Source organism: Alosa alosa, chromosome 23 (assembly GCF_017589495.1).
Source record: "Alosa alosa isolate M-15738 ecotype Scorff River chromosome 23, AALO_Geno_1.1, whole genome shotgun sequence".
Classification (NCBI taxonomy): Eukaryota; Metazoa; Chordata; class Actinopteri; order Clupeiformes; family Clupeidae; genus Alosa; species Alosa alosa.
In genome coordinates, this window is record NC_063211.1 from 13,690,894 (window position 1) to 13,715,661 (window position 24,768).

At 40.1% G+C, this 24,768-nt stretch overlaps 3 protein-coding genes across 8 annotated transcripts; all 3 read left to right on the plus strand.

Annotated features, from left to right (window-relative positions):
* The first annotated feature begins 2,821 nt into the window (after nucleotides 1–2,821).
* Nucleotides 2,822–9,411, plus strand: pecr (peroxisomal trans-2-enoyl-CoA reductase). The gene is made up of 8 exons (XM_048235294.1): nucleotides 2,822–2,967; nucleotides 3,780–3,913; nucleotides 4,314–4,479; nucleotides 4,852–4,933; nucleotides 5,169–5,265; nucleotides 5,602–5,712; nucleotides 6,006–6,117; nucleotides 8,953–9,411. The coding sequence occupies exons 1-8, from the start codon at nucleotides 2,856–2,858 to the stop codon at nucleotides 9,033–9,035; spliced, it is 897 nt and encodes a 298-aa protein (XP_048091251.1). The 5' UTR covers nucleotides 2,822–2,855; the 3' UTR covers nucleotides 9,036–9,411.
* A 90-nt stretch (nucleotides 9,412–9,501) lies between these two features.
* On the plus strand, nucleotides 9,502–12,818 carry LOC125288712 (transmembrane protein 169-like). Of its 3 annotated transcripts, none has more exons than XM_048235296.1 (3): nucleotides 9,502–10,459; nucleotides 10,993–11,693; nucleotides 11,814–12,818. In XM_048235296.1, exons 1-2 carry the CDS (start codon nucleotides 10,237–10,239, stop codon nucleotides 11,643–11,645), a joined length of 876 nt encoding a protein of 291 aa, XP_048091253.1. In that variant the 5' UTR covers nucleotides 9,502–10,236; the 3' UTR covers nucleotides 11,646–11,693; nucleotides 11,814–12,818. The 3 variants fall into 3 exon arrangements, with proteins under 3 accessions (XP_048091253.1, XP_048091255.1, XP_048091252.1); XM_048235298.1 differs by having other exon boundaries at nucleotides 11,833–12,818; XM_048235295.1 differs by having other exon boundaries at nucleotides 10,993–12,818.
* Nucleotides 12,819–15,727: 2,909 nt separating this feature from the next.
* On the plus strand, nucleotides 15,728–24,764 carry cflara (CASP8 and FADD-like apoptosis regulator a). 4 transcript variants are annotated; one of them, XM_048235284.1, is made up of 11 exons: nucleotides 15,728–15,992; nucleotides 16,066–16,160; nucleotides 19,825–20,314; nucleotides 20,452–20,557; nucleotides 20,852–20,987; nucleotides 21,162–21,196; nucleotides 21,856–21,938; nucleotides 22,029–22,101; nucleotides 22,231–22,306; nucleotides 22,622–23,144; nucleotides 24,247–24,764. In XM_048235284.1, exons 3-11 carry the CDS (start codon nucleotides 20,019–20,021, stop codon nucleotides 24,359–24,361), a joined length of 1,443 nt encoding a protein of 480 aa, XP_048091241.1. In that variant the 5' UTR covers nucleotides 15,728–15,992; nucleotides 16,066–16,160; nucleotides 19,825–20,018; the 3' UTR covers nucleotides 24,362–24,764. The 4 variants fall into 4 exon arrangements, with proteins under 4 accessions (XP_048091241.1, XP_048091242.1, XP_048091240.1 ...); XM_048235285.1 differs by having other exon boundaries at nucleotides 16,066–16,148; XM_048235283.1 differs by lacking the exon at nucleotides 16,066–16,160.
* Nucleotides 24,765–24,768: the final 4 nt, after the last annotated feature.

Sequence of the window (24,768 nt, forward strand, 5' to 3'; positions counted from 1 at the left end):
CGGATCAAGGATCTTTGATCGAAGTGCATCACATAAGATTGTAGCTGGAATGTTTGGCACCGATTTGGTGCGGTGTCACGTGATCAAGCGATACACTCATAGACATAATATACATAGACGCCGCATTGGCTGCTGGAAACAAGAAATGCGGCCGCCATCTTAGACCGGTCATACTCCTCGTTGCGTTGCAGCAGAAGACACAAGATGACAGCACTGTGCAGCATGTTCCTTCTTAAATCGGCGGACCATACTCGGGGGATTTACTTTTCACAAGTAAGATTTAACATAACCGTACCATTGGTTGTATTTTGTGAATAGAATTTTACCAGAGCTGAGAAGGAGCAATCTTTGATATTACTGTATGAAAATCGTAGCCATCTAGCTAGGCTATGTTTACTCGGTGTTCACCCGGCCATAGAGAGAAATCTCTATGGCTCTGCACCCGGCTATGAACTGAGACTTGATAAGTCATATTCCATAACACTGACTTAGATTACAACTGACACAAGAGGGCTATTGTAGAAATAAATCGTACTACATTTGGCCGGCGAATTTTACACAAGTGGCACAGACTAGCCTATTGGGCAATCGCTAGCTGCTACTTGTAGCCTAAGTGTGTTGGTGGTAGCCTCACTATTTCCTGAATAAAGTAACTTTTCAATAGCTCAACTTCTTTATTTATCAAGTAGCTTAGCCAGACAAGCTACACTTTTCTTGTCATGTGAAATTAGCACAATTTAAAGTAGCTTCCTATGTAGTGAACTAGCCTACTGCTAGTTTGATACATACATGTTCTATATTTCAGTAGTAGTGTTCTATATTTCAGTGTAGTGAACTAGCCTACTGCTAGTTTGATACATACATGTTCTATATTTCAGTCTTGCACTTTAATTTAATGTTTATTGTCTATGGCTATGTCTATAGTATGTCTATGTCTGTATTTAAAGCATGTCTATGTCTGCATGGGAAAGTAAGAAACGAAATTTCAATTCTTTGTATGACCAGTGCATGTAAAGAAATTGACAATAAAAGCCGACTTGACTTGACTTGACTTGCTGTGTTTGTGTTAGGCTACTAATACATTTGCCTGGGTGGTAGTTTTGTGTAGTGTTTTATTCATGGCAGAGTAACTGATAGTTTAGCTCACTAAAATTTCGAAGTAGCTTGCCCAACACTGTATTATTCACATGTCATTTACCCTAACAAGAACAAGATGCCTCTCAAATTCCTTTTAATTCGTTTATTTATTATTTTGTATCTCTCCAGAACAACTGCCTTGTTCAAGAAGACTGTGAATGAACTGAACGGTCTCCTCACACCCCTGGAACTGAGGAAGGTGCAGCTCTTCATTGCAGTACTGCAGGGCATCTGCTACACTGTGACTGAATGTTTGATTTATGAGCTCCACCTGCATTCGCCACTCTGTGTCCCATTTTCCCATCGTCTGGTTGACTCAGTCCTCTTTTATGGAGTTTACCCAGTTTACTATGCCATCTTATTTGCCCACCTGCTGTCTGAAGCACTTTTGTTCTCAGCCAAAGTGTACCCAAGCGATTTTAGCAAGGTGGGAACATACAAAATGACATGCACCAGTTGTCGAAATCATAGAACCAACTGCATGACGGTAACTCTGTCTCACTGAGCCTGTGAAGACACTCCCTGATTCTTTACTGATTGCAATGAACGGGTTGATCTTAGCAGTTTCTAAAATGTTTCTTAATTCCTTTTTATTTAATCTCTTCATTGGGGCTGGAACCTTTCTGTGAACTGTAAATAACAGATGCTGTTGATGAACCCATTGACACTGTACAAGTGACAAGTCACCTTTTTTGTCTTGAATTGATGAACTGTTACACTTACTATGCCAAACCAATGTCTGTTTTTTAAGGATCAGAAACAAACCTACAAACTTGCACTTTACAATATTTATGGAACTTGTCTAACAAATGCTGTTGATATTGAACCCAGTTACTCCATTTCCTTTATGCCACACCAATGTCTGTTCATCACTTTATTTTGATGGCACTGAACTGAAAATGTTAATGGATTTTTTTCTGTAAATTTAACTCATTAAAACTTGTATCAAACCAGTTTTTGTCTATGCTGTCAAACGTGGATTAGTTATGTTCCCAGTTTTTATATTGGATGTCACCACTTTATAATATATCATATATCAGAATATTCTATTACTGTTAAGCCCACTATGAATATTAAAATACACACAACCATGTTTCCTGTATCATACAGCTTTTCTACTGGGAGGTTTACAACTTATTCTGAGTCAATTTACCCAAGTTTGTCACTAAACCACATAGGCCTACTTGGAATACCCCTCAGATGTCTGAATGGCACTGATCTCACTTAAATGTTTATGGAACCTTTCTGTGGACTGTGAATAATGCTGTTGATGGAACTTTTCTGTCAACTGTGAACTATATTTAACTCATTAAACTTGTATCAAACTAGTTTTGTCTATGCTGTCAAACATGGATTATGTTCCCAGTTTTGATATCGGACGTCAGGTCACTTTATATCATATATCAGAATATTCTATTACTGTTAAACCCACTATGAATATTAAAATACGCTAAATCATGTGTCCTGTATCATAGCTACATGTATGACCTTTGCAGCAAAAAAAAAAAAACCGCGTGAGAATCTGTTCGGTATTCAGTGAGATATGATTAATTAAGTGCGTTGACAGCTCATCTCACCTGCCAAACAGATTACACTGAGTGGAGTGGATAACCGGTCCAAGATGGCGGCTCCAAATCTCGTCAGCGCTAGTAAGGAGTAGCGGTCGATGCGGCGTCTATGTATATTATGTCTATGGATACACTCACTGCTAGACTAACATGGCGGCGTCTAGTGTTTTCAAAGCTGGACTTTTCAATCACAAAGTCGCTATTGTGACAGGAGGTGGAACGGGTATTGGGAAAGCTATAACGTCTGAATTACTAGAGTTGGGTGAGTATTTTGCTGTTCATTGTCTTTCAAGAGCACATTTTAGTTCTCTAGTCACCTCAATGAACTTTACCCCACTAAGCAATGCATGCAAGCACAAGCATTGCATGCAATGGTATCGTAACACCCCCAATTATCACTTTTGTTCAGAAATTCTAAAACAACGATGTTTAACACTTTAAAATAACATTTGCTAAATTAACCTGACATTTTTCAGTAGCCATAGGTGTGTAGATTTGAACAAAATCTGTTTTTTTGTTTTGTTAACGGGAGCATTTACTGCCTGAAATATCCGATTTTGTTTACCACGCTCGGAGTTATAGTGCTGGCCTGGTGGGTCGCCTATTTACACCGTTTCAACGGCACATGAACGGTTAGACCGAGAATTCTCGTCGTGAAATTAAAATTCCACTGGAACTCCAAGCGGTTGTGTAGGCCTACAAGCAGCCTTACAACACTGTCTACAGCTCTTTGAGTCACGGTAAAATGTCATTTTTGGTACATAGCTAATTTAGATACACCTATGACGTGGGTGGTTGCGTTTCTTTAGGAGTCTGCTGTCTTGGTTTGTATAGAAATGTATATTAAGTGACGCATACACGCAAGACGGTGGAAATACGGGACCGACGGTAATAGGGGGAGTTCCGATAACAGTTAGTTCAAGCTCAAAGTTCGTCCTGGCAGGATTTTCATCAAAGTCTGCAGGTAGGATATTTGAATTGAACATTGATGTAAATTTGAGGTTGAAGTACATACGCATTACAGATTTTGAAAGGTGACATAAAACCATATCAGTTCCCTGTATGTTTCGCTAGGCTGCAGTGTAGTTATATCTTCACGCAAATTGGAGCGACTGCATGCCGCTGTTCAGGAACTGGCACAGAAGATTCCGTCATCCAGTCCGGCAAAAGTTACCCCGGTACAATGCAACATTCGTAATGAGCAAGAGGTAAGTGATAATTGTTCGTTTGGATTTTTCAACTTCACTTGAGGTTGTGGTATTTCTTCTGGGTCAGAAATCCTGTTGTGGTCTTTAACTCATTGAGTGCCAAAATGCGTTGAGTGCCAAAAACGTAATATTACGTTTTTAGCTTTTTTTTTTTAAATTACGAAACTAGACACTCTAACACACCTTATATGTGATTTTGGGAACTCTGTGATGAATGGAAATGAAATATGACGATCGAAAACTCATGAAAACGCACAATCTGGACATTTTATCATAACTCAGTTGCCGCTTTGGGTCGAATCAGTGACGCATGCACGTCAGGTCAAAACCAGGCCATTTTCGTGGGTCTATCACTAGCTTGGCATTCAATGAATTAACAGCACTCTGTCTCTGTTGGCAGGTTCAAAACATGGTGGCTTCAGTCCTGAAGCTTCATGGAAAGATTGATTTCTTGGTTAATAATGGTGGTGGACAGTTTTCTAGCCCTGTTGCCAATATGACTGCTAAGGGTTGGAAGGCAGTGATTGACACAAATCTCAATGGGACATTCCTTTGCTGTAAAGAAGGTTAGTTACAAAAGAAGGTTAGTTACAGAATATGCATGGATGCCATAATCAGAATACACTGTTTCATCTGCATCTTCAGAAATTTGGATTTTCATCATCGGGTCAGTTGAGGATTGGGTTACATGACTATTCAGAATACACAAATAGGTTACCTATATGAGTGCAGCTATTACTCATGTTTTACATAATTCTGTATGAACATTTGACACATTATTATGTATTGTATTATATATTATACAAAGTTGAAATGATGGTCCATTTTAGTATGAAAATGATGCATCTCATGGCCAACCTGTAGGATTGGACTTCTTTTGTAGATATTTGTTGTGGGTACATAGAAGAATAGAAGAAACTTTTGTTTGGCCTTCACAGTCTACAGTGCATGGATGAAGGATCATGGAGGTGTAATCGTCAACATTATTGCTGACATGTGGAAAGGATTTCCTGGCATGGCGTAAGTATAAAGCCCTTCTCCAGGCTCTACATTTGCTGAGATGTAAGACACTGTGAATAACTGTTCTATAAATGCACAAAGGATAATACTTAATGTCATTTATTAAATCAAATGTTCTCTCCACCAGTTTCCTTCAATTAATAGCTGTTTCATCCTCTTCAAAGTCTCTTACCATATACACTAAACTTTGGAAATATTGTAATAGCTGCCTTGCCCTTAATGCTCTCTTCCAAAGGCACACAGGAGCTGCTCGGGCAGCAGTGGACAACCTGACTAAAACCCTGGCCATAGAGTGGGCTGCCAACGGGGTCAGGGTCAACTCTGTTGCTCCGGTAAGATGCTGTATCTGGAGTGTGTATACCAATTTATTGCAGCAAGTAATACTGGTTATAGTTTCTTGTGGCATATCTTCTATAAGTTGGACTTCCTCTAATTCAGTTTGATGGTTAAAGACACATGTCATTTTTTTCTTATTTGCAAAATAGTGCCAAAATGCACTAGCTTGGAAGATTGCTTTTGTCTGTGCTAATGGTTTATGTCTTAGTTAGCTCACAGGTCTTAAGAAAATAACTCCAAATTTCCAAATTTCCCCACCAATTCCACCAACTGATGCTTCAGCTAACCTATAACAGAAATGTGACCATGTCATTTTTGCAACAAAAAAACAGGGGACCATTATCTCCAAAACGGCAGTGGAAAACTACAAAGACTTTGGCCCAACATTGTTCAAAATGTCCATACCTTTCAGCCCAGCCAAAAGATTAGGAGTCCCAGAGGAGGTGAGTGCACTGAGTTAGCATGCAGCAATACCCAAACCAGTTCATGCTGCCCTTGTGTACTTCTCTACTTCAGTCATTATGTAGACATAGTGTTCCTGGATTCTTGTGATGGTTGAAGGCTTGAATGCATCTGAAATGTACAATACAAGAATCCAACCCACTATCGTTCTAACTATAAAATACCGGTACTTAGTCAATCATTAATGCCACAGGAGTAACGTTTCAAGGAATTACAGTTTTAAGGTGTTTTTTTTAAGGTTTTTATTGTGTTTTTATGGTGTCTTTTCATACAGATTTCACCAGCTGTGTGCTTCCTTCTGTCCCCGGCTGCCTCATATATTTCAGGGGAGACCCTGAAAGTCGATGCTGGACAAAGCCTCTACCACTCAATGTGGGAAATTCCAGGTGAGTACACTTTAGTTGCACTTTAGGACACTATGGATGTTTCTCAAAGTCAAGGATTCTGTAGGATCCTTCCTTGGCACAACCGAGTCCTGCAGAGTCAGATTTTGTAAGCGGAATATGAGCTTAATCGGGTATGGCAGCTGGAATAAGCTGTTTACATGACTCACACACAATCGGAATAATTTGCATAAAAGCATTAGTGAGTGACTGAATGCATTATTGTCATTCTCCCATGTCATTAAATAAACTTATACATGCTTGATTAATTTGCTAGAAATTTGCTAGATTCTAGCAAATTAAGCCAAACCTTGTACATAAAAGTTTATTAATTGGCTAACAACACCCACTAAGATGTGGTGTGAGTTCATAGTTGTCAAAATCACCTGAGCTCTAACATTATTATTATTATTATTATTATTATTATAAGTATACATACACACACACATGCATAACACTCTCTCAAGACGTTATGGACAGGCAGCTTAAAGCAGACCCATGGGGCAGTGGGGAGTTACTTTCAGTTTTCGTTTTGATGCCCCATGGGTCTGCTTTAAGCTGCCTGTCCATAACTTGGTCTACGTTGTCCCAAATTGTCTCATTCTTTTTCCGATGGGCTGCATATGGTGAGCTTATTAAGGCTATGGGTCAATTTACACTGAACTTACACTTTAATGCTAACCGGGAGCTAGTTCCGATGTACGTGGGCGGAGGAGGGGCGTTAGATCTCTCTCAAAACCAGTCACAACCTAACGTGATGGTCATTTTCACGTGTGATTTCAGTGGTCTATAAAAGTAAATTGTTCAGCCTCTTTTCAACACGACTTAACTTTGGTTTGACTGTGCTGAGAGTTTGTTGGCTGTGATTGAGATATTGTTGATATTCGATTGCTTGCACATTGCTCCACATGCCCCGAATCCAAGTGATTTTCTCCCCTCTTTAGAAGTTTTGGCTCATCTTTGAAAAAAGAAAAGCCAACAAAAACTACAAGCGAAAAACAGACAAAAAACACTAAAGACATGATCAGAACAGTAACATTTTCAGAAGATTTTTTTTTTCATTTCACTGTATTTTGTGTATTTTGTATTTTTAAGTAGTTTTTCAAAAACAGATAATGATAAGTGCCAGCTACATCACAAATCCCAGACTAGGAATCGGAGGCAGTGGGATTTCGGTGTTTTAACGTGTGTGCTCATCTTTCTTTGGAAAGAAGTTTATTGATCTGTCGCGTTTTAGCTTTATTTTGCATTGTATGTATTGTATTGTAAATGTATTAACAACCTATCAAACATGTTGGGGCGATTTCTCTGGACTTGTAACCAGGGTTAGTGCCACCTCCGTGCCCGTTGTAGCAGGACAGGCTCTTGTGCCACAAACTCCATTTGGGTGAAGACAAACTATGACACATTGCCGACTTGCTATGGAACCTTGAACCTTTAGCTGCTGGCTGCAGCCACTAGAGCTGGGTAAAACCGACCCCCAAAAAAAAAAAGTTAGCTTAAAGTACATTTTAAATTCTTTTTTACTGATATGGGTATTTCTACTTTAATTTGAGTAATATTTCATCAAAGTATTGGTACTTTTACTTGAGGTACTTATTCCACCTCTGTTAACAAATCAAAAAATCCAATAGAAACTAGATGGCAAAGTGTGTAGGCCAATCAGCCCACCATTTTTTTCTACTTCGCCACCTACAGATGTTTGACAGGTATGATATTTCGAAACGGCATTATTTCCCATAGACATTCGACGCCCGGAAGTTGGGTGGACATGGCTGTTTCGGAGGCGGGACTTATTTCGGAGAGGTCTATTGGCCATTCAACTTGGGTTGACAGTGGGCGTGACATAAGTTGGACCAATCAACATAGACCTAGGCCACAAGGGTTCCTATGCGGAAAAGGGAAAATGCCGCTATCCATTTGGCTCGGACTGCTCGAGTTGTGTGCGCGAACGTGACGTTATTGCCTGGCTTGTAGCACTTTAGCGTTCCAGTTTGTCTTTGTGGGAAAGAACATGGACACCACCAGAGCAGCAGCTGCCTCGGTAGTGCTGGGCGCTTGCTTAGAACACGATTTCAACAATTTTAATTTCAAAGTGCTGTCGCGTTTTTCTTGAGCCCCGTTTTTCTTGCCGTGGATGTACTGGTGGGTGAGATTAAGTGGTATTGAGTATTAAATTCTAGCAGACGAGAAGCCAGTGGGGGTGTTGTGTTCATATTTCCGCACTCTCATCAGGGTCCTAGCAGCAGAGATTTGAATACTGTTCAAACCTCACTTACAATGAAACAGATTTACCTTTAAATACATGGTGAACTGCCTTGTTTAGCCGTTTTTAAATTCTCCATGAATTTGTGCACTGGATTGTGGGTGTTCCAAGCACACTGAGGATTCACACAGACATCTTTGAAAATTCTGTGAAACGAAGGACTCAGTCCTTGGTACAATTTGAAGGATGCTTGACATTGAAATGGTGTTTGGCGATATTTGATGATGTACCTTGAAAAAGGAGCCTTGAAACATTCACTTTGTGAACCAGCCTACATCTGGGCAAAAGTTTGCAAAACACACTAAAATCCAAAGCATTCATTTTATTGTTTTGAATTAATGCTCCATAAGTCTTTGTCTATTCCATTTCGAAATGTTTAACTACTATTTATATAAGGCCCTTTTTCCTCAGTTGAGTTTATATTTGCAACATTTTTTTTTTTTCATGTGGTGTGGTGAATGCCACGCAACCAAAACATTCTGTCAGCACTGTGCAGCACAGTTGTGTAAGACGACATATTTTTCCCTGTCCTTGTTTCACTCTTTTTTTTTTTTTTACTACTTTCTGTCCAGACCACAATTCTTGGCCAGAGGCCCCTGAGGGCGAAAACACAGACACCCTGAGAGAGATTATGGGTCTCAAATCCAAACTTTGACCAGACCATAAGGACTCCAGGAAGCTTGAACCAGACTCCACCATGCAGGGAAAGCATGGGAACAGTGCCTTGATCTTGATGAACTGACCATATAATACACCCTGCCATAGGGGTACAGCAAATGTGCCTTTCACAAGCCATGAATTGATTTGGACATTAAACCTGAATATGATGGACTGATGAGGGAAAGGTTGTTTTGGTAATGCAAATTGCAAGGACAGGAGGTAGGGTGACTTAAACTGTTAATCTACAGTTTGCTCTCATTTAAAGCACAATTTATGTAATTTTTTTGAGTGTAAATATTTCTGAAATTATACCAATGAATCTCCATGTTACGCCCTCGTTTTAATATGTGAATAAAAAATAGTTGACTCTTTGATGTGATATTGTTTTTAAGAGGTGAAGTAATGCTTCAACTATTTATGACCTTGTTCACTTCAAATTCAATAATACATTATTTAAATTGTCTTTCGGCTGCAGATTGTTTTTGTCGCCCAAGAGGCAATATGAATCATTGATTGCACTCTCTGGTGACGTGTGTTTTGTATGTGCAGTGCGTTTTAAAATGCCAGCTTTCCACAAAACGCTAGTTACTAGGCAGAATCGAGAGAAGCGCACAGTTTGTGTGTGCAGAGTTTTTTTGCAGGAGCGTCAGCATATTCTTCCCATTGGCCAAGTCTGTGAACTGAAGGGCGGGGGGAAATAGCCGACTCTGGTGGGCATTGTTCGGCTACTAGTCTCAGCATGCACGTGTGAAGATGTTTGTAGATGCCCTGGGTGATACGTTCGAGCTAAGATTCGGTGAAAATTAGGTCAGCACAGTAAACGTGGAGTTTTTCTTCCAGGTAAATATTCATGCTTCGACGATCAAAACAAATATCGCGTTCTAAAGTACACTGATGTTACGAAACTACATTTTTTTTCTAACTGGGATTGTCATGCCATTACTTGACAGGTGCAGTGACCTAATGCACCAACCTTGGTAAATTGTGTAAGCTTTATTTGGATTTCCATACCTGGATGGATGTAACGCATGATGAACGCGACATTAGTCTTTCGCGTATCTGAAATCATTCTGTTCGTTCCATTCCCCTGAGACAAAAGTGTAGCGATATTCTGAAAGGAGGAGCTTACGCGCGCGCCTAGCTCCCGAAAACAGGAGTCAACTGGGGTGGGGTGTGACCCGTATCACTGGGTCGGCATGGAGCAGGAGGAGTGTCCTGCGGAGGGACACCCTGTGACCTCTCAAGCGAGGTCGTCGGCAGAAGAGGTGGGCACGGCGACACGGAGGAAGAGGAGGAAGAAGAAGGAGCAAATGGAATCCATCATCGTGTACCGCTCTGAGGCAGATGACCAGGATGAGGATGGAGCAGAGAGTGGCCTAGGGGAAGGGGGCAATGTCACTAGCGACATTGCTGAGGAAGGTATGCATACTGAACACATTGTTCTCTGATGTCTTATCTACAACAACCTGTTTCCTCTGGGGGAAGCATCTGGAAGCTTTGCATTACACAAAATAAAATCTGTGTGTGTGCGTGCATGCTGGGAGTGTTTTCAGGAAAGCTACAATTGTTTGTTACCAGTAGATCTAGTTATTTTGTGTTTTATTCTAAGATAGTTGCCAGTATATATTTCTACAGGTCCTTGTCATCTGATGCATGTGCATATCAATTTTGGATCTGAGCCAAACACCACTATACTTGGAAGACTTATTTCTGAATGGCAGGTTGCTTGGCTGTCTCAGACATTCACATCAACATCAAAGTTTACAAGCCAGCCACCATAGTAAAAACACATGCCTTTTATGCTCCATTACTGTGTGGTTCCATTCAAAGAGAGTGTATAAAAAAGTGTGCTCATTAAGCTATTATGAGATGGTTAGCTCCCAAATGTAGAAGTTCTCAATAATAAACTCTTCTAAGTACTCATCCTCGAGGCCTGTATGTGGTTCTTGCAGACACCTGGAGCATGCCCCCAGACAGCCGCTACGTCACCCTGACGGGTACCATCACCCGAGGAAAGCGAAAGGGTCAGATGGTGGACATCCACGTGAGCCTGACCGACAAGGAGCTCCGTGAGATGGCGCGCTCCAAGGAGCGTCTGGATGCCGAATGCGAGGAGGCGGCAGCGGTGGCGGCTGCTGGAGGCTGGGGGCGGCGCCCCTGTGCGGTGGGTCCCGGTCAAGGCCCTCACGTGGTGCTGTGGAGCCTGTCTTGCCTTCCCGTGGTCTTCCTACTCTCCTTCATCATCTCGTTCTACTACGGCACGCTCACCTGGTATAACGTGTTCCTGGTGTACAACGAGGAGCGGACGTTTCTACACAAGGTCACCCTGTGCCCGGTGCTCATCCTGGCCTACCCGCCCCTAATCGTGGTGCTGTCCCTGGGCATGGGGGTGTACGCCGCCGTGGCGCAGCTCTCCTGGGTGTTTGCAGAGTGGTGGCTGGCCGTGAGGGACCTGGAGAAGGGCTTCTGTGGATGGGCCTGTGGCAAGCTGGGCCTGGAGGATTGCGCCCCCTACAGTGTGGTGGAGCTACTCGACTCGGACACTCTATCCGGAAATCTGCAGTTGAAGAGGGTGGACGAGGCTGACCAGGTGTCCTCGGTCTGATCTTGCGATCAAGCTCAAAGCTTTGTGTGTGGTGGTGTGAATGGGAAGGTATGAAAACAAACTGTATGTTAGTTTTTTGTTATTTTTATCAAAAGCTCTTTGAAAAGACTCTAATGAAGCCACTTCTAAACTATCCACAATTTACCTTATGCCCAATTCTCATCCTAGGCCATGCTTGCCTCGCCAGGTGCTATCCCAAGGTAGAGAGACATTGCTGTGGATGGGCTGAAAGAAAACCTGGGCCTTGAGGATCTTGTCCCTAATTGTGGGGAGAAATGTGTGACTCAGAGACTGCTGTGAAATCTACAGTTGTAGAGATCATGCTGTCTGATCATCAAGGCTTTGTGGAGAGAAACTGTGTGTGTGTGTGTGTGTGTGTCAGTCAGTGTAAAGTTCGACACTGATTGCTACATTTGATGTCAATCACATCACACATGCAACAGAACTTGTAAATGTTCAGTCTGAACTTGAAACCATCACAGGAAGGGCCTCACTTTTAGAGACAAGGCTTTGGTCAGCGTGTATTATTACATCTCACTGTACCATGGACATTGGTGGTTGTCCTACAATACCTGTCCGTATTGTGAACTGTCTGTACGGCATGGTTATATTTCACTTCACCTCACAAAAAAACAAACAAACAAAAATCATCAGTGTTCTTTACTTTGAATTAGGACACTTTCCCCAGGTTAAATTCCTGAAGTTGCAATGACTTTGCCGCAACCACACATCAGAAAATGGATGAAGTCCTTTGGTGCCATATAGGACTACAATTTTAAGTGGTTTTAAGTTAGGAAGTTAAACGTGTCACAGATTTCTTTCTTCTACACACCTCACACGTGTGACCTCAATTATACTCAGTGCTTTGTTGTTGTTTTTTTTTTTTATTGCAAATAGTTCACTTGATTCACAATGAAAGGAAGCACCTCATTGCTGTAATAGTAGCTCGTAATATCTGACCAAGCCTTTCAAACTTTTTGTCTTGTGTAATAATGAAAAGGGATGAACAAATAAGAAATAATATGAGCAGAAGGAAAATTACATGAATTATTGTCATGATGACTACTTATCATCTTGTTTGAATATTAATGTGGGGTTTGGTTAATTGACAGCACATGAGTCACATTGCACTTTCAACAGACATGGAAAAAATAAAATGAATATGATATAGAATTATTTTGTGTCTACATCAACAGACTAATAAATTAAGAGCTAGTAAACCAGAGAATTTACTTTACTAAAGAGGAATACATTGACATGGTAAATTAAAATGTATCCAGGAAAAAGTAAGACAATTACAAAAGAAAATGACCAAAGTACATTATGGTCAAATTAATTTAGAATTCTAACCTATTTTAACCCTAATCCTGTTTTTTTTTTTATTGAATAACTTGTCAACTGTTGCGCCCAAAATTACAATTGTATAATGTGTTGGCCTTAAGGAGCCATATTAACCCAGCCCTTCAAGACTCTCGTGGTGCAAAAACATGCCACTTCAATCACCAATATCTTATGATGAGATTTTCTGAACCACAGAAAATCACCATGGCAACCTCTGGATGCACACCAAATGTTGTGAAATGTTGTGAAAATGGGAGCACTGCAATTTACAAATTTCTGTGTCTTTTGACTCACTGTCAAGAACCACCTGGAGGGACACCCCCATCTACAGGCCGACAGACAGCACAAGCAGGGCTATCTCACACACACACAACACACTGGAGTAGAAGTAGAAGATGGAGTGATTTATTTGCTGTGGAGAGAATATATAGGACTGAGCAGCAGGTCATATTATGTACCTCTATGCAGTACATTGTTTATATTCCTTTAGTCAGTACAGGGGGTATTCCAAGTATGTTGTTTAGTGATAACCCTAGGTAGATTAACTCAGTAAGTGGTAAACCTCCTATAACAAGAGTCCTATGGCATTGTTTTGTTAGGAGAATGAAGCCATACAGCTCTTCAATTAGGAGGTTTACCGCCTACTTTGAGTTAACTAACCCAGGTTTGTCACTAAACCACGTACTTGGAATACCCCCCAGGTCTGCTGATCAAAAGAATCAAATTCTTTATATATATATATATATATATATATATATATATATATATATATATATATAAATCTTAGGTGTTAATATTGCCATGTGAAGTCCATTGCTAACTATCTGATAACTGTTTCTTAATCTCTCAGCTAAATCAAATGAATCATTCTGATGTTATTCGATAGCCTAATCATATAGGCAAATGTTTACTGTTAAAAGGTCTACTTGTTGTACTTGACTTACTGATAAGTAAACATAAAGGTTTAAGTATATCTAGCCTATACTTGGTACTTATACTTAAATATACTTTACATACTAATGGAAAAGTCTAATTATATTTACTACTTGTAGCCAGAGGAAATGTAGGCTACTAAATATACAAGTGATGAAAAAGTCTAAGTTCTATACCCTTCCGGTAAACTTATATTTTACTGATGATATACTGTATACTATCATGAACATGAAAAATAGGGTAAGAAATATATGTCATCAATGGGTGGCAGTGGCTCAGGAGGTAGAGGAGTTGTCCAGGAACGGCAAGGTTCGGCTCTACCTGAAAAAAAAACCCAGTTAACTGCTGTTCCCAATGTGCTGTATGGCACCCTGCATGGCAGCCTATACCATTGGTGTCTATGTGATATAAATGCAGTGTATAAATAAGCAATATGCAGTTTAGTAAACAGTAGGCTACACCTATAAGATCACTTGTAGTGCATCTAAAAGTTGACTACTTTTACACCTTAAACATACTTAATATAATAATGAACAATAAGGTGTGCTAGAAGTATATAACTAGTATTGCCACTTGTTTACTTACAGTATAGTTCTCAGTACTTACACATTTACTATTAGAAACTGAAAGTGGGCCAATGTAGTCAGAAGATACACATAGGACATAAACTTACTATCTGAAGTTAACTTGAGAATTATAGCCTACTTCAACTGCACTTCAGTTTACTGGATAAAATTACCTTTTTTTGGTTGGGGGGCTGTCCCCAAAACAAAAGCCCCTGTATTAGTTTCTCTGGAAATGAGCCTATGAGAGGGGTGAGCTACATTTCTGGTGTGTTTCTTTTGGTCCTTGGTTAAAATATAATGTAGCCTACGTTATTTTGGACAAAACTGCTAATACATTTAAATATAAATATAAACATAAACAAACGCAACTTCCTGCGCAATCCCTGACTGACTGACCAGGCAAATGCTTTCTTCCCGGTGTTGCACCAAATTCTGTGACCTGTCGAATTTTGTGACTCTAGAGGGCGCTGTTTTATTGGAGTCTATGAATGTACTGAGCTGTACTGACACACTGATGAGGCAATTCTGTTGTGTGTATAATTCTTCTAATAAACTTTGTACATTTTTGAAACATGGAACATTGTCTGGGTGTGGGTGTATTACTCCACAGGCCTGCATGTGTATCTTCCTCTCTATACTATCTCTATAGAGTACAGCTAAGGCCTACCCCACCACTCCAGCAAAGAGGTGGACTTCAGCTGGACAGGTCACATATGATGATAAGCCTACTGTCAAATTATGTTTGACAGTAGCCCACTATATTTACTATTACCCCACTATAACTCTGCAGAAATGGACTGATGTTGTACATTGTCATTGACATCAGCAAACACTTTATTTACATTATTGACAAACTTCTTGTCATTGTCCGTTAATTTACTTTTTGGCACCTCAAACTGATATACAAACTTAAGGAGGCAGTTAGTGACCTCCACAGCATTTTTTTTCTGCAGTTACAGTGACATAATTTGACAGTAGCCTATCAAAATATGTGATCTGTCCTGCTGAAGTCCATCTGTTCACAGGAGTGGTGAGGGGTAGGCTTTAGCTCTACTCTAGAATAATACACCCACACCCAGTCAATGTTCCATGTTTCAAAAATGTACAAAGTTTATTAGAAGAATTATACACATAACAGAATTGCCTCATCAGTGTGTCAGTACATTCATAGACTCTAATAAAACAGCGCCCTCTAGAGTCACAAAATTCGACAGGTCACAGAATTTGGTGCAACACCGGAAGAGAAGAGGAGGGGAGTTCCAGATGACAGCCTATCTGGAATTACTTTAATTTGACGGCGTTGAAAGCACCGGAGAATGCCTCCGTAAACGGGCTCTGATAGCACTAACTTAGAATTTTCAAACGTAGATATCCGGGTTGTTTTATCACTATTACTCACATTGGGAGTCGTTAGCATAACGCGTTTGCGTGGGTGGAGATAAGACTTAAGTTCTGTTTTGTGTCAACTTTCGTTTTCGGCCAGCATGGATACAAACGGTGTGTCAGGGTAAGTTAAACATGCATTATAATATGTTTAATGTAATCACGTAAACTGTAACGTTTTTCCTTCATCTTAGTAGCCCAGTAGGCTAGCCACTGTCAACATAGGCTACCGATATAAATACGAGGCGGTGGAGGAGGAGGTGGCTGCAGACTTATCTGGGTATTACAATTTGTACGTACATTTAGCTTTACCGTGCCTTCAAAATAATGAATGTGAATATGTTACTTGCTAAAAACGAACTTCGATGAGTTAGCCTAGGCTACTCCAGACATTTGCAGAATGTTAAAGTGAAACTGAACGCAGCTGCGCGCCTTGGAACAAGTTCTGCTATTCTTGTGTGTAATTGTGTATGTAAATGTTATTCTCAGATACACCTTGTCACAAGTTCGTGCAGTATTTTCTGCTTAATCTGGCTTCCTTGGCAAAAATACGTTTATTACGTTTATTACATCTAATTTACTAAAATTGTATTTAATCTAATTTAATTAGGTTGAATGCGGGTTTGTGACTTCTGCGCCTAATTCCGATATCTTCTAAAGAAAAAGATCCACATACCTTTCTGTAATCCCCAAGTTTTTGACACAAATCAGAATTAAAATAAAAATAGATATTCCCACAGGAGACATTAGTGTTCCTTGCATCAAACATTTTAAATTTGGGTCAGGTCGCTTGCTACTCTGGGACATTTAATCGAATGGAATAATAATTTATTCTAATAATTTACTTTATGATGCTAAATGGAGATAAGATAGCTAGCCTGTCACTAACCAGACTTTTAGTGTAAACAGACAGTAACAGACTGTTACATGTCTGATAATTGAAGTCCATAAAAGATACTACTGCAACTTCATGAAGTCCCTAATGCATATTTCCCTAATTTAAACACTTTAAATGACTGTCCCAGATTACCCAAAACATGCTGTCCCACATTATCAAACACATTCGATAAAGTTGGACAGGCAAAACATGTTCTTAAAAAATAATGAAAACATGCACATTCACTCTTGAACAGATCACTAACATGAGGAACCGCACTTTATTTATGACAAATTTACATCCTTAACATTAAACTTGAAACATGAAAAATAGGGTGAATAGTGTGGCCTTTGACCACACTATTTACTTGCTTATTAAAATTTAAAGAGGAGTCAAAGAAAACTTCAAGATGCTTTACTTCACTGTGGCAGTTTGCAGAGAGAGGTCCTAGTGCATTTTTCAAGATAGAAACATCTCTTGGAGGGCCAAAAATAATTATATCAGTTTTACTTTCGTTCAGTTGAAGAAAATGTCTTGCCATCCAGCATTTGATGTCACTGAGACAGTTAAAAATATTCTCCAAGGAACAAATGCCATTAGTGTTAACAGGCAGGTAAAACTGAGTGTAATCTGCATAGCAGTGATACTGAATGTTATACTTTTTAAAAATTGAGCCAAGGGGTAGCATATAAAGAGAGAATAAAAGAGGGCCCAAAATGGAACCCTGAGGAACACCACACTTTATAAGGGCAGAGGAAGAGGAGAAATTGCCTAAACTAACTGAAAATGATCTATCACTAAGATAAGAAGAGAACCATTGCAAAACAGAACCCTGGAGACCAAATTCATCCTCCAAGTGTTTTAATAGGATGTTATGGTCAATGGTGTCAAATGCTGCACTCAGATCAAGAAGCACCAAGAGGGCGCAAGATCCAGAATCAACTGCTAAGAGAATGTCGTTTTGGACTTTAAAGGGAAACTTGGCAGGATTTCCCCCTCTGCTGGAGAAATTGTGCATTATGCTATTTTAAACTGTGGGAAAAGGTAACGATAAAGCACATGGATTTGTTTACAAGCTAGCGAACGGCTAGCATACGTTTGGCATAACTATGTGGATGTTACAAGGTAAGAAACACGATTTAAAACGAGTTTATTGTTTCTCACTTCTCTTTCCGGGATGGTAGTCTCAATGTTGCAAGGTTGGTTTTCCGCCTGGGGACGCTAGGCGCAGCGGTGAAAGTCACCATTTTCACCGGAACAGGTCATTTAACCATCCAAATGATTTCTAAACGGGTTTATTACGTTGAAATAGTTGCCAAGTTTCCCTTTAAGCAAGGCCGATTCAGTGCTGTGCAGAAATCTAAAACCTGATTGGAATTCACATAACATATATTGAACTCACTCAGATAAGAAGAAACCTGAGAGAGGACAACCTTTTCTAGTATCTTTGACAGAAAAGGTAATTTAGAAATAGGCCTATAATTCTTCAGGTCACTGGGCTCAAGGTTAGGTTTCTTAAGTAAAGGTTGCACAATTGCACGTTTAAAACCTGAGGGGACCACTCCATTGGTTAGTGAGTGATTAATTATGGCCAATACAAGAGGGCAGATGATAACTTATAGTAAGAGTCTTGGTGACATTTTGTTAGAACAGGAATTAAACATGCCAATTCCCTGATTACCCAATGTCTCAGATTATCTGAATTCACAGTGTATTGTTGGTCTACTTATTTTCAACTAATTATACGTATAGCTTACTTTTTGTGTACTGATCAGAGATACACTAAATTGATTTATACTTGGCTTATAGCCAAGGCTACTGATATATAAATGTTTAAGGGCCGGCCCTATCATGCACCGGACGCAATGTGGCGCATGTCTTATTCATATCGTACACCCAGACAGTGATGAATTTTCCGCCATGCGCTCCACTTTTAGTGTGGTCTGGCGCATGATCCAAAAATCTCTAATTTACACCCTCTAAAAATCATTATGCCACAGATCAAGAAAAACCTGGTCTATAATGAAAGGCACATATGAAGCACAGCTGAAGATGCACTGTCACGAGATGTAAGCAGCCCTGTAACACCTTGTCAGTCAATAGTGAAAGTAAATAACTGTGTTGACTATAAATAACAGTTGACTATGAGACCACAGTGAAATTAGTTTCACTTTGCCTATAAGTGTCTTTAAACTTTGTGCCTCTGACCAGACATTTCAGATTGTCAAGAAAGGGCCCTAAGTATATCTAGCTTTTGGTTCTTATACGTAAATGTACTTAATATACTTATAATGATGAAAAAGTCTAAGTATATTTACTTGTACTTTGAGAGGTTGCATGACAGATTCTCATTTAATTTCAATTTAATCACTTAACAGATTCTAATATTACCCTTCTGGTAAATGTATAGTTTACTGAGGATATACTATCTATACTATATGATACTATACGATATACTATCATGAACTGAAAAATATGCTAGAACTGTATAACTAGTATCTTCACTAGTACTATTATAAACTGAAAAGTGGGCCAATTTAGTCCGAAGAAGTATTTAAATAGTACATCTACAGGTATACCACAAACACATTTATACTAATTGACTCACTACTCTCAAGTAAACTTGGGAATTATACTTCAACTGCACTTATTAACTTTAAGTATACTTTTTTGGTAAGGGTTTGGTTGGTGTAAGCCTTTGCTTTTGAGTCTGGCAAAACGTAAAATACACTGTCTAAACGTAAAATACACTTTCTATTATGAAAACACTTGTGCACACAATTTATGATCTTTCTTCACATCATGAAATCAATTTACTAAAAGGTATGCACAATGTATTGCATGTGCGCACACATTGTAATTTGCATGCAATTTACTTTAATGTGCCCTGTAACACCCACTAACATAATAACTTCCCACCAACGTAATAAAAATCTAAAGTATTGTATACAATGTATGATTTTCTTGTGCACGTTTTATAACATTGAGCTCACAATGTAGGCTATACATTTCACTTTAGTGTTCCCACAAAGTCAGTAAATTGTGGTCTTGTATGTATTCCCCTTTCATTTTCACTCAGAGAATCAGATGTCATCTGGTCCAGCCCCGTCTTTTACAGAAAGATGGATCCAGTTTCTACATTCACTTTCACATCCTACTGAAATGACACAAAAAGATGCCACAACTAGCTCCTTGAAGATCAGTCTCTAAAATGACCAGGGGGAAAATGACGACCATCTAACTCAATGTTGGGCAACCAATAACGGATCTATTATGGAAGATGGACTGGCTGTCACTGTGAATCGCATGGCCGACTCTCTGTCCAGGGATGAGTTGCGGAGACTGCGCTTCCTCTGCTCAGACCTGTTACCTGATAGCCATGTGGAAGACCTGAGAGGAGCTCTAATCTCACGGGCCCAAATTGCTGGGAACAATCAGTCTGCCCGCATGATTCTGAAGGAGCTCATGTTTCACTTGAAGCGCTTCGACATTCTGAAGAAGGTTCTAGGGACGAGTCGACAGGAGGTTGAACACATGCTGAACACCAGACAGGTCCTGTCTGGATACAGGTCATTTACTCATTCATAACCAGCTCCTGTTGTCTCTGTGAATGATACATTCTGAATTCATTTTTAGGACATATAAATCCAGCTTTCACATGGCATGTTTAGTAAAGAAGTACTACCCTTCTGTCTTTGTGCCTCAGGGTGCTCATGGCTGACCTGAGTGAGGATCTTGCCCCAGATGACCTCCACTCTTTGGTCTTTCTCTTCAGTAGCAAACTGGCACGTGGAAAGTTGGACACAGCCTCTGTAAGAAGGAGGGATAATGTTGATTTCAGTTGTCTCTGGTATTGGGATGGAGGACAGTTTATCTTGACTTCTAACACAAACCCAAGCACACTTCTTAAATAGTAAAAAAAAAATGTTTCAGTTTTATTATCAATATATGTCAAGGAGAATCCCTAGACCAGTGCATACCGATTCTGTTTTTTTTTTATTTTGTATCATTCTTCATTTGCACTTTCAAATTCCTTATCATGAGAAACCTATTCTATAATAGTGTATATCAGAGAGATGCCTTTCAACAGACCATTTTCACTACAGAGCTTTCTGGATCTGGTAGATGAACTGGAGAAACTTGACGAAGTCTCCCCAGAAAATCTGGACCTCATTGAGCAAGGCTTTCGGAATATTCATCGACTCGACCTTGCAAAGAAGATACAAAGTTTTCAGAAAAAAGGTACCAAACGTAAAAGCATTTGACTACCGGTATGTAGTGGGTAGTAAATACTCTGTTCTTATGTGTTTCCTTCCCTAGTAGAATATTTGTTTTCTGTGAAGTACGTGAAGTACTCATACGTTGAGGGTTATTTGATGTCAACCAGTCAATTTACACATGCTTTTTTTCCCTCAGGAAGTACAAGGAAATGTGCAGAGCACAATTCAGAGGTATATTTTAAAAATAAAGATACACTTTGCATAATATAGATTAATATATTAATATAGAATATTGCAAATATAGATACATAATGCATAGAGAACAGTTTTTGCTGTTTGTTGGTATGATGCCGCGTTCCATTTGTCTGCCCAAGTCGGTCACCGAGATGTTTTCCCATGCTACTAACTGGGAGTCGCAAAGGGAATGCCCCCTGAAGTTGTCACTCGTCAGCTCGTTCAAACCCTGAGTAGAGTTTGAATTTCCAAGATGGCTGCGCCCATTAACAGTAAATGAGAACCGTAGATATGCACTGTTTTTTTATCAGTTCTGTCCAATTTGTGTATCATCAAATCAGTCGTTGAAACAAAAGTGCCCAACCTCTATCTGATGCTATGTCACTATGACGATTGTTTGTGTAAAATACTGTGCAATGCTTCATTACAAACTGGTATTGCTATATCTGGTAACAATTGCTAACAACACACAGTTTTGTTCTGACGACTTTGTGGACAGCTGGAATGCAACCAGCTCTGGTTTTTACACGGATATGTTGTTCCGAATCACTAGTCGTTGTACGAGACAACTGGAATGCGGCATAACTCCTATTGTGATACTCCCTACTGTCCTCTAGTGGATGACACCAACATGCGCTCTGTTTCCTCTCCATCAGACACAGAGAGGAGTCTGTTCCCCCACTAGTCCCCCCTCGTTCATCTGTTCGTCCTATTGTGCAGACTCAGCAACCATCTTTAGGTAAATGCTCACTGTGTTTGTGTCACATGAAGTGATTTAGTTTTATGCTGTGTAGTCGAAGTCTTATTTTTCCTCATGCCGCTTTGAAAGATATACTCTTCCCTTGTTCGCACCAAAAGGCCTGAAGCTGCCTGTAGCTGAAACAAGGGTGCATTATCAACAGGTGAAGTACAACTTCTCATTTTTCTATGGGAAGGTTTAATCTACAGAATGCCATGTGTCAATGCCTTGTTAAGAACATGGGAAACATCACATAATCCACTGTTGCTCCTCTTTTCTCTATGGGGATTAGGCCACAGAGGAGTACATCATGGAGACCATTCCCCGCGGTGTGTGCATAATCATCGACTGTGTGGGTTGTGATGGAGGTGAGTACTGTGTGGGTGTGTTTGGACACGATTTTGTATTTCGGCATTAGAGAATTTTGCCTCACTAACATATCTGCATATGTATACAGAAAGCAATTGTACTCTAGTGATAATGATTTTTCTGTTCTCAGCATTATGCAACAGCACCCATTCAAAACATCTTGGAGTCATTTCAGACACTATTCGCCTTATCTCTGTTGGCTTGCTCTGGGCTCAAAAAAAGGCTCAAACTAGTAAATCTTTGTCAGCATCTGGGGTAACAATTGACTGCAGTCTTTATGCGATCGAATTTCTCTATGATTGTGTCTCCCACAGACATGCTGAAGCAAACCTTTGAGGTCCTTGGTTTCAGGGTGATCTTGCACACATTACTGTGTTTGGAAGACACCTTCAGTGTCCTAAGGGAACTGTCCCAAAGTCAAGACCTTCAGGGATCGTCAGCATTCATCTGCTGTCTCCTCAGCCGTGGCTTAGAGTCCAGTATCCTGACCACAGAGTCCTGTGGCCCCGGGCTCCGCCTGGACGACATACGGCAGCGCTTTAATTCTCTGAACTGCTCGGCGTTGAGAGGAAAACCAAAACTTTTTCTCGCCGAGATTTACGAGGTCCAAGAAGACCCTCTGTGGTCCTCGCAGATGGACCAGTGCCTGGAGACTGATGCTGGGGGATCGGCTGGCTGTTCTCCACGCTGGCAGACGGATGCCATGAAAACTATTCCAGTCAGCGCAGACGTGTTGAGCTGTGTGTGCTTGGCTGATGACCAGCTGTTGGCGAAGAGGGGGCACCAGTCTGTGTTCTGGCAGACCATGAGGTCAACCCTACTGCGTTGTCATGGCAGGTAGGGGTCAAAATATTGCCCCAGGTCAGGCTTGAGTTGGCTGAAAGTTTAAGGTGGATGCATAAGATATGTTAACAACACCAATCACCAAATTATTTGAAAGGTGCTTTGATGGGCCATTGTGATAACATTGTTGGATACTTTTGAGGCAAACATGAAAACATCAAGTATATTGAAATCCAAGAAATGCATCAATATAATAAATCAGACCTTTTCAGTTTATAGGTTGAGTATTGACCGTCACTTTTTTAAATGAAAGAATGCTTCTTTAAATGATAGAAATCATCATACAATTAACAGTATCAGTACCAAATTTCCCTCACGGGATCAAAAGAGTATATATACTGTATCAAACCAAACCATCATACATCATATTACACAAAAAAAAAAAACACCTGATATTATCATTCACAACATGCCGCATTACTAAACCTTTACATGAATGGACCTATAGCAACTCTATGACTCTTTGTCACATGATCCTGCCTGCTATAATATATCATGAGACAAAGAGTCATAGAGTTGCTATATATAATTTCTATCCCTTCCGACGCGCAGCGGAGGGGAGTTGCCTCCTCCGAGTCCATTAATACCGTATAACTGGACACACCTCGAAGGCCGTTATCCCGCTTATCACCCGATTCCCACTGTAAAGCAAGGAAACACACGGTTCCGTTAAAAAAGAAGCTCACAAGTTCAGCTTGTTGTACAACTTTCGTTGGCCCAGTTAGCTTGTTTACAGTTGATTCCATTGTTGCGAAGCCTGCAACCAAAGATTCTAGAGCGCTGCAACTGTCGTCCTACTATGGTTGTTATAGTTACCATTCATAAGCATTGATATGGAATGGTATCCTGCTATTCAGAATTAATAGCCACCCCACCAGCCAATCAGAAAAGAGTATTTCTTCTCTCCGGGTGATAATGAGGCCTAATGTTCTATTTGTCTGCAGAGTGTAGTACTCAAGGACACTCAGTGTTTGCATTGATTACTATGGGCCTTCAGGGAGTTGTATTGTTTAAGGTCAGCCCTCCTTCATGATGACATACTAGGGTGATGAAGTAATGAGCTAGTGTTAATCTTCTGCCATGCCTTGTGTTGCAGGAGAATTCCACTTCTTGATGCACTCACTGAAGTGAACAGAGTGGTGCTTGAAAACCCCAATGAAGGCTACAGAATTAACCTGAGTCACACACTGAGAAAGACTCTTTACCTGTAACAAATATGACGAAGGAGTCACTGAAGGAAACACACTATGGTTTTGTATAGGCCTAGCAGAAAGAGCCAACAGGGTGAAAAGGTCACAAGAGAAAGACCTCAATTGAGAGGAGGAGCCTGGGAGAGGACAAAGGATGTGTTGGTATTCAGAAACACACCCACAATAGAATGTGAACCATAAAGAAACATGAATGTCTGTAAGCTACAAAACCACATATTCTCTTTACTCACACTAAGCTATAGGGTCTCAATGAAGGCAGCTCAAGTTAATTTTTGTATTTTGTGTTGTGTATATTTAAGTGACAGGCAGCTTATTAAACCAGTACACTTTGTGCATAGTTAACCTGGTGATACTTCCATAGAAATACCATTGGTTGCATTAAAGCATACATTCATGAAAACCATACA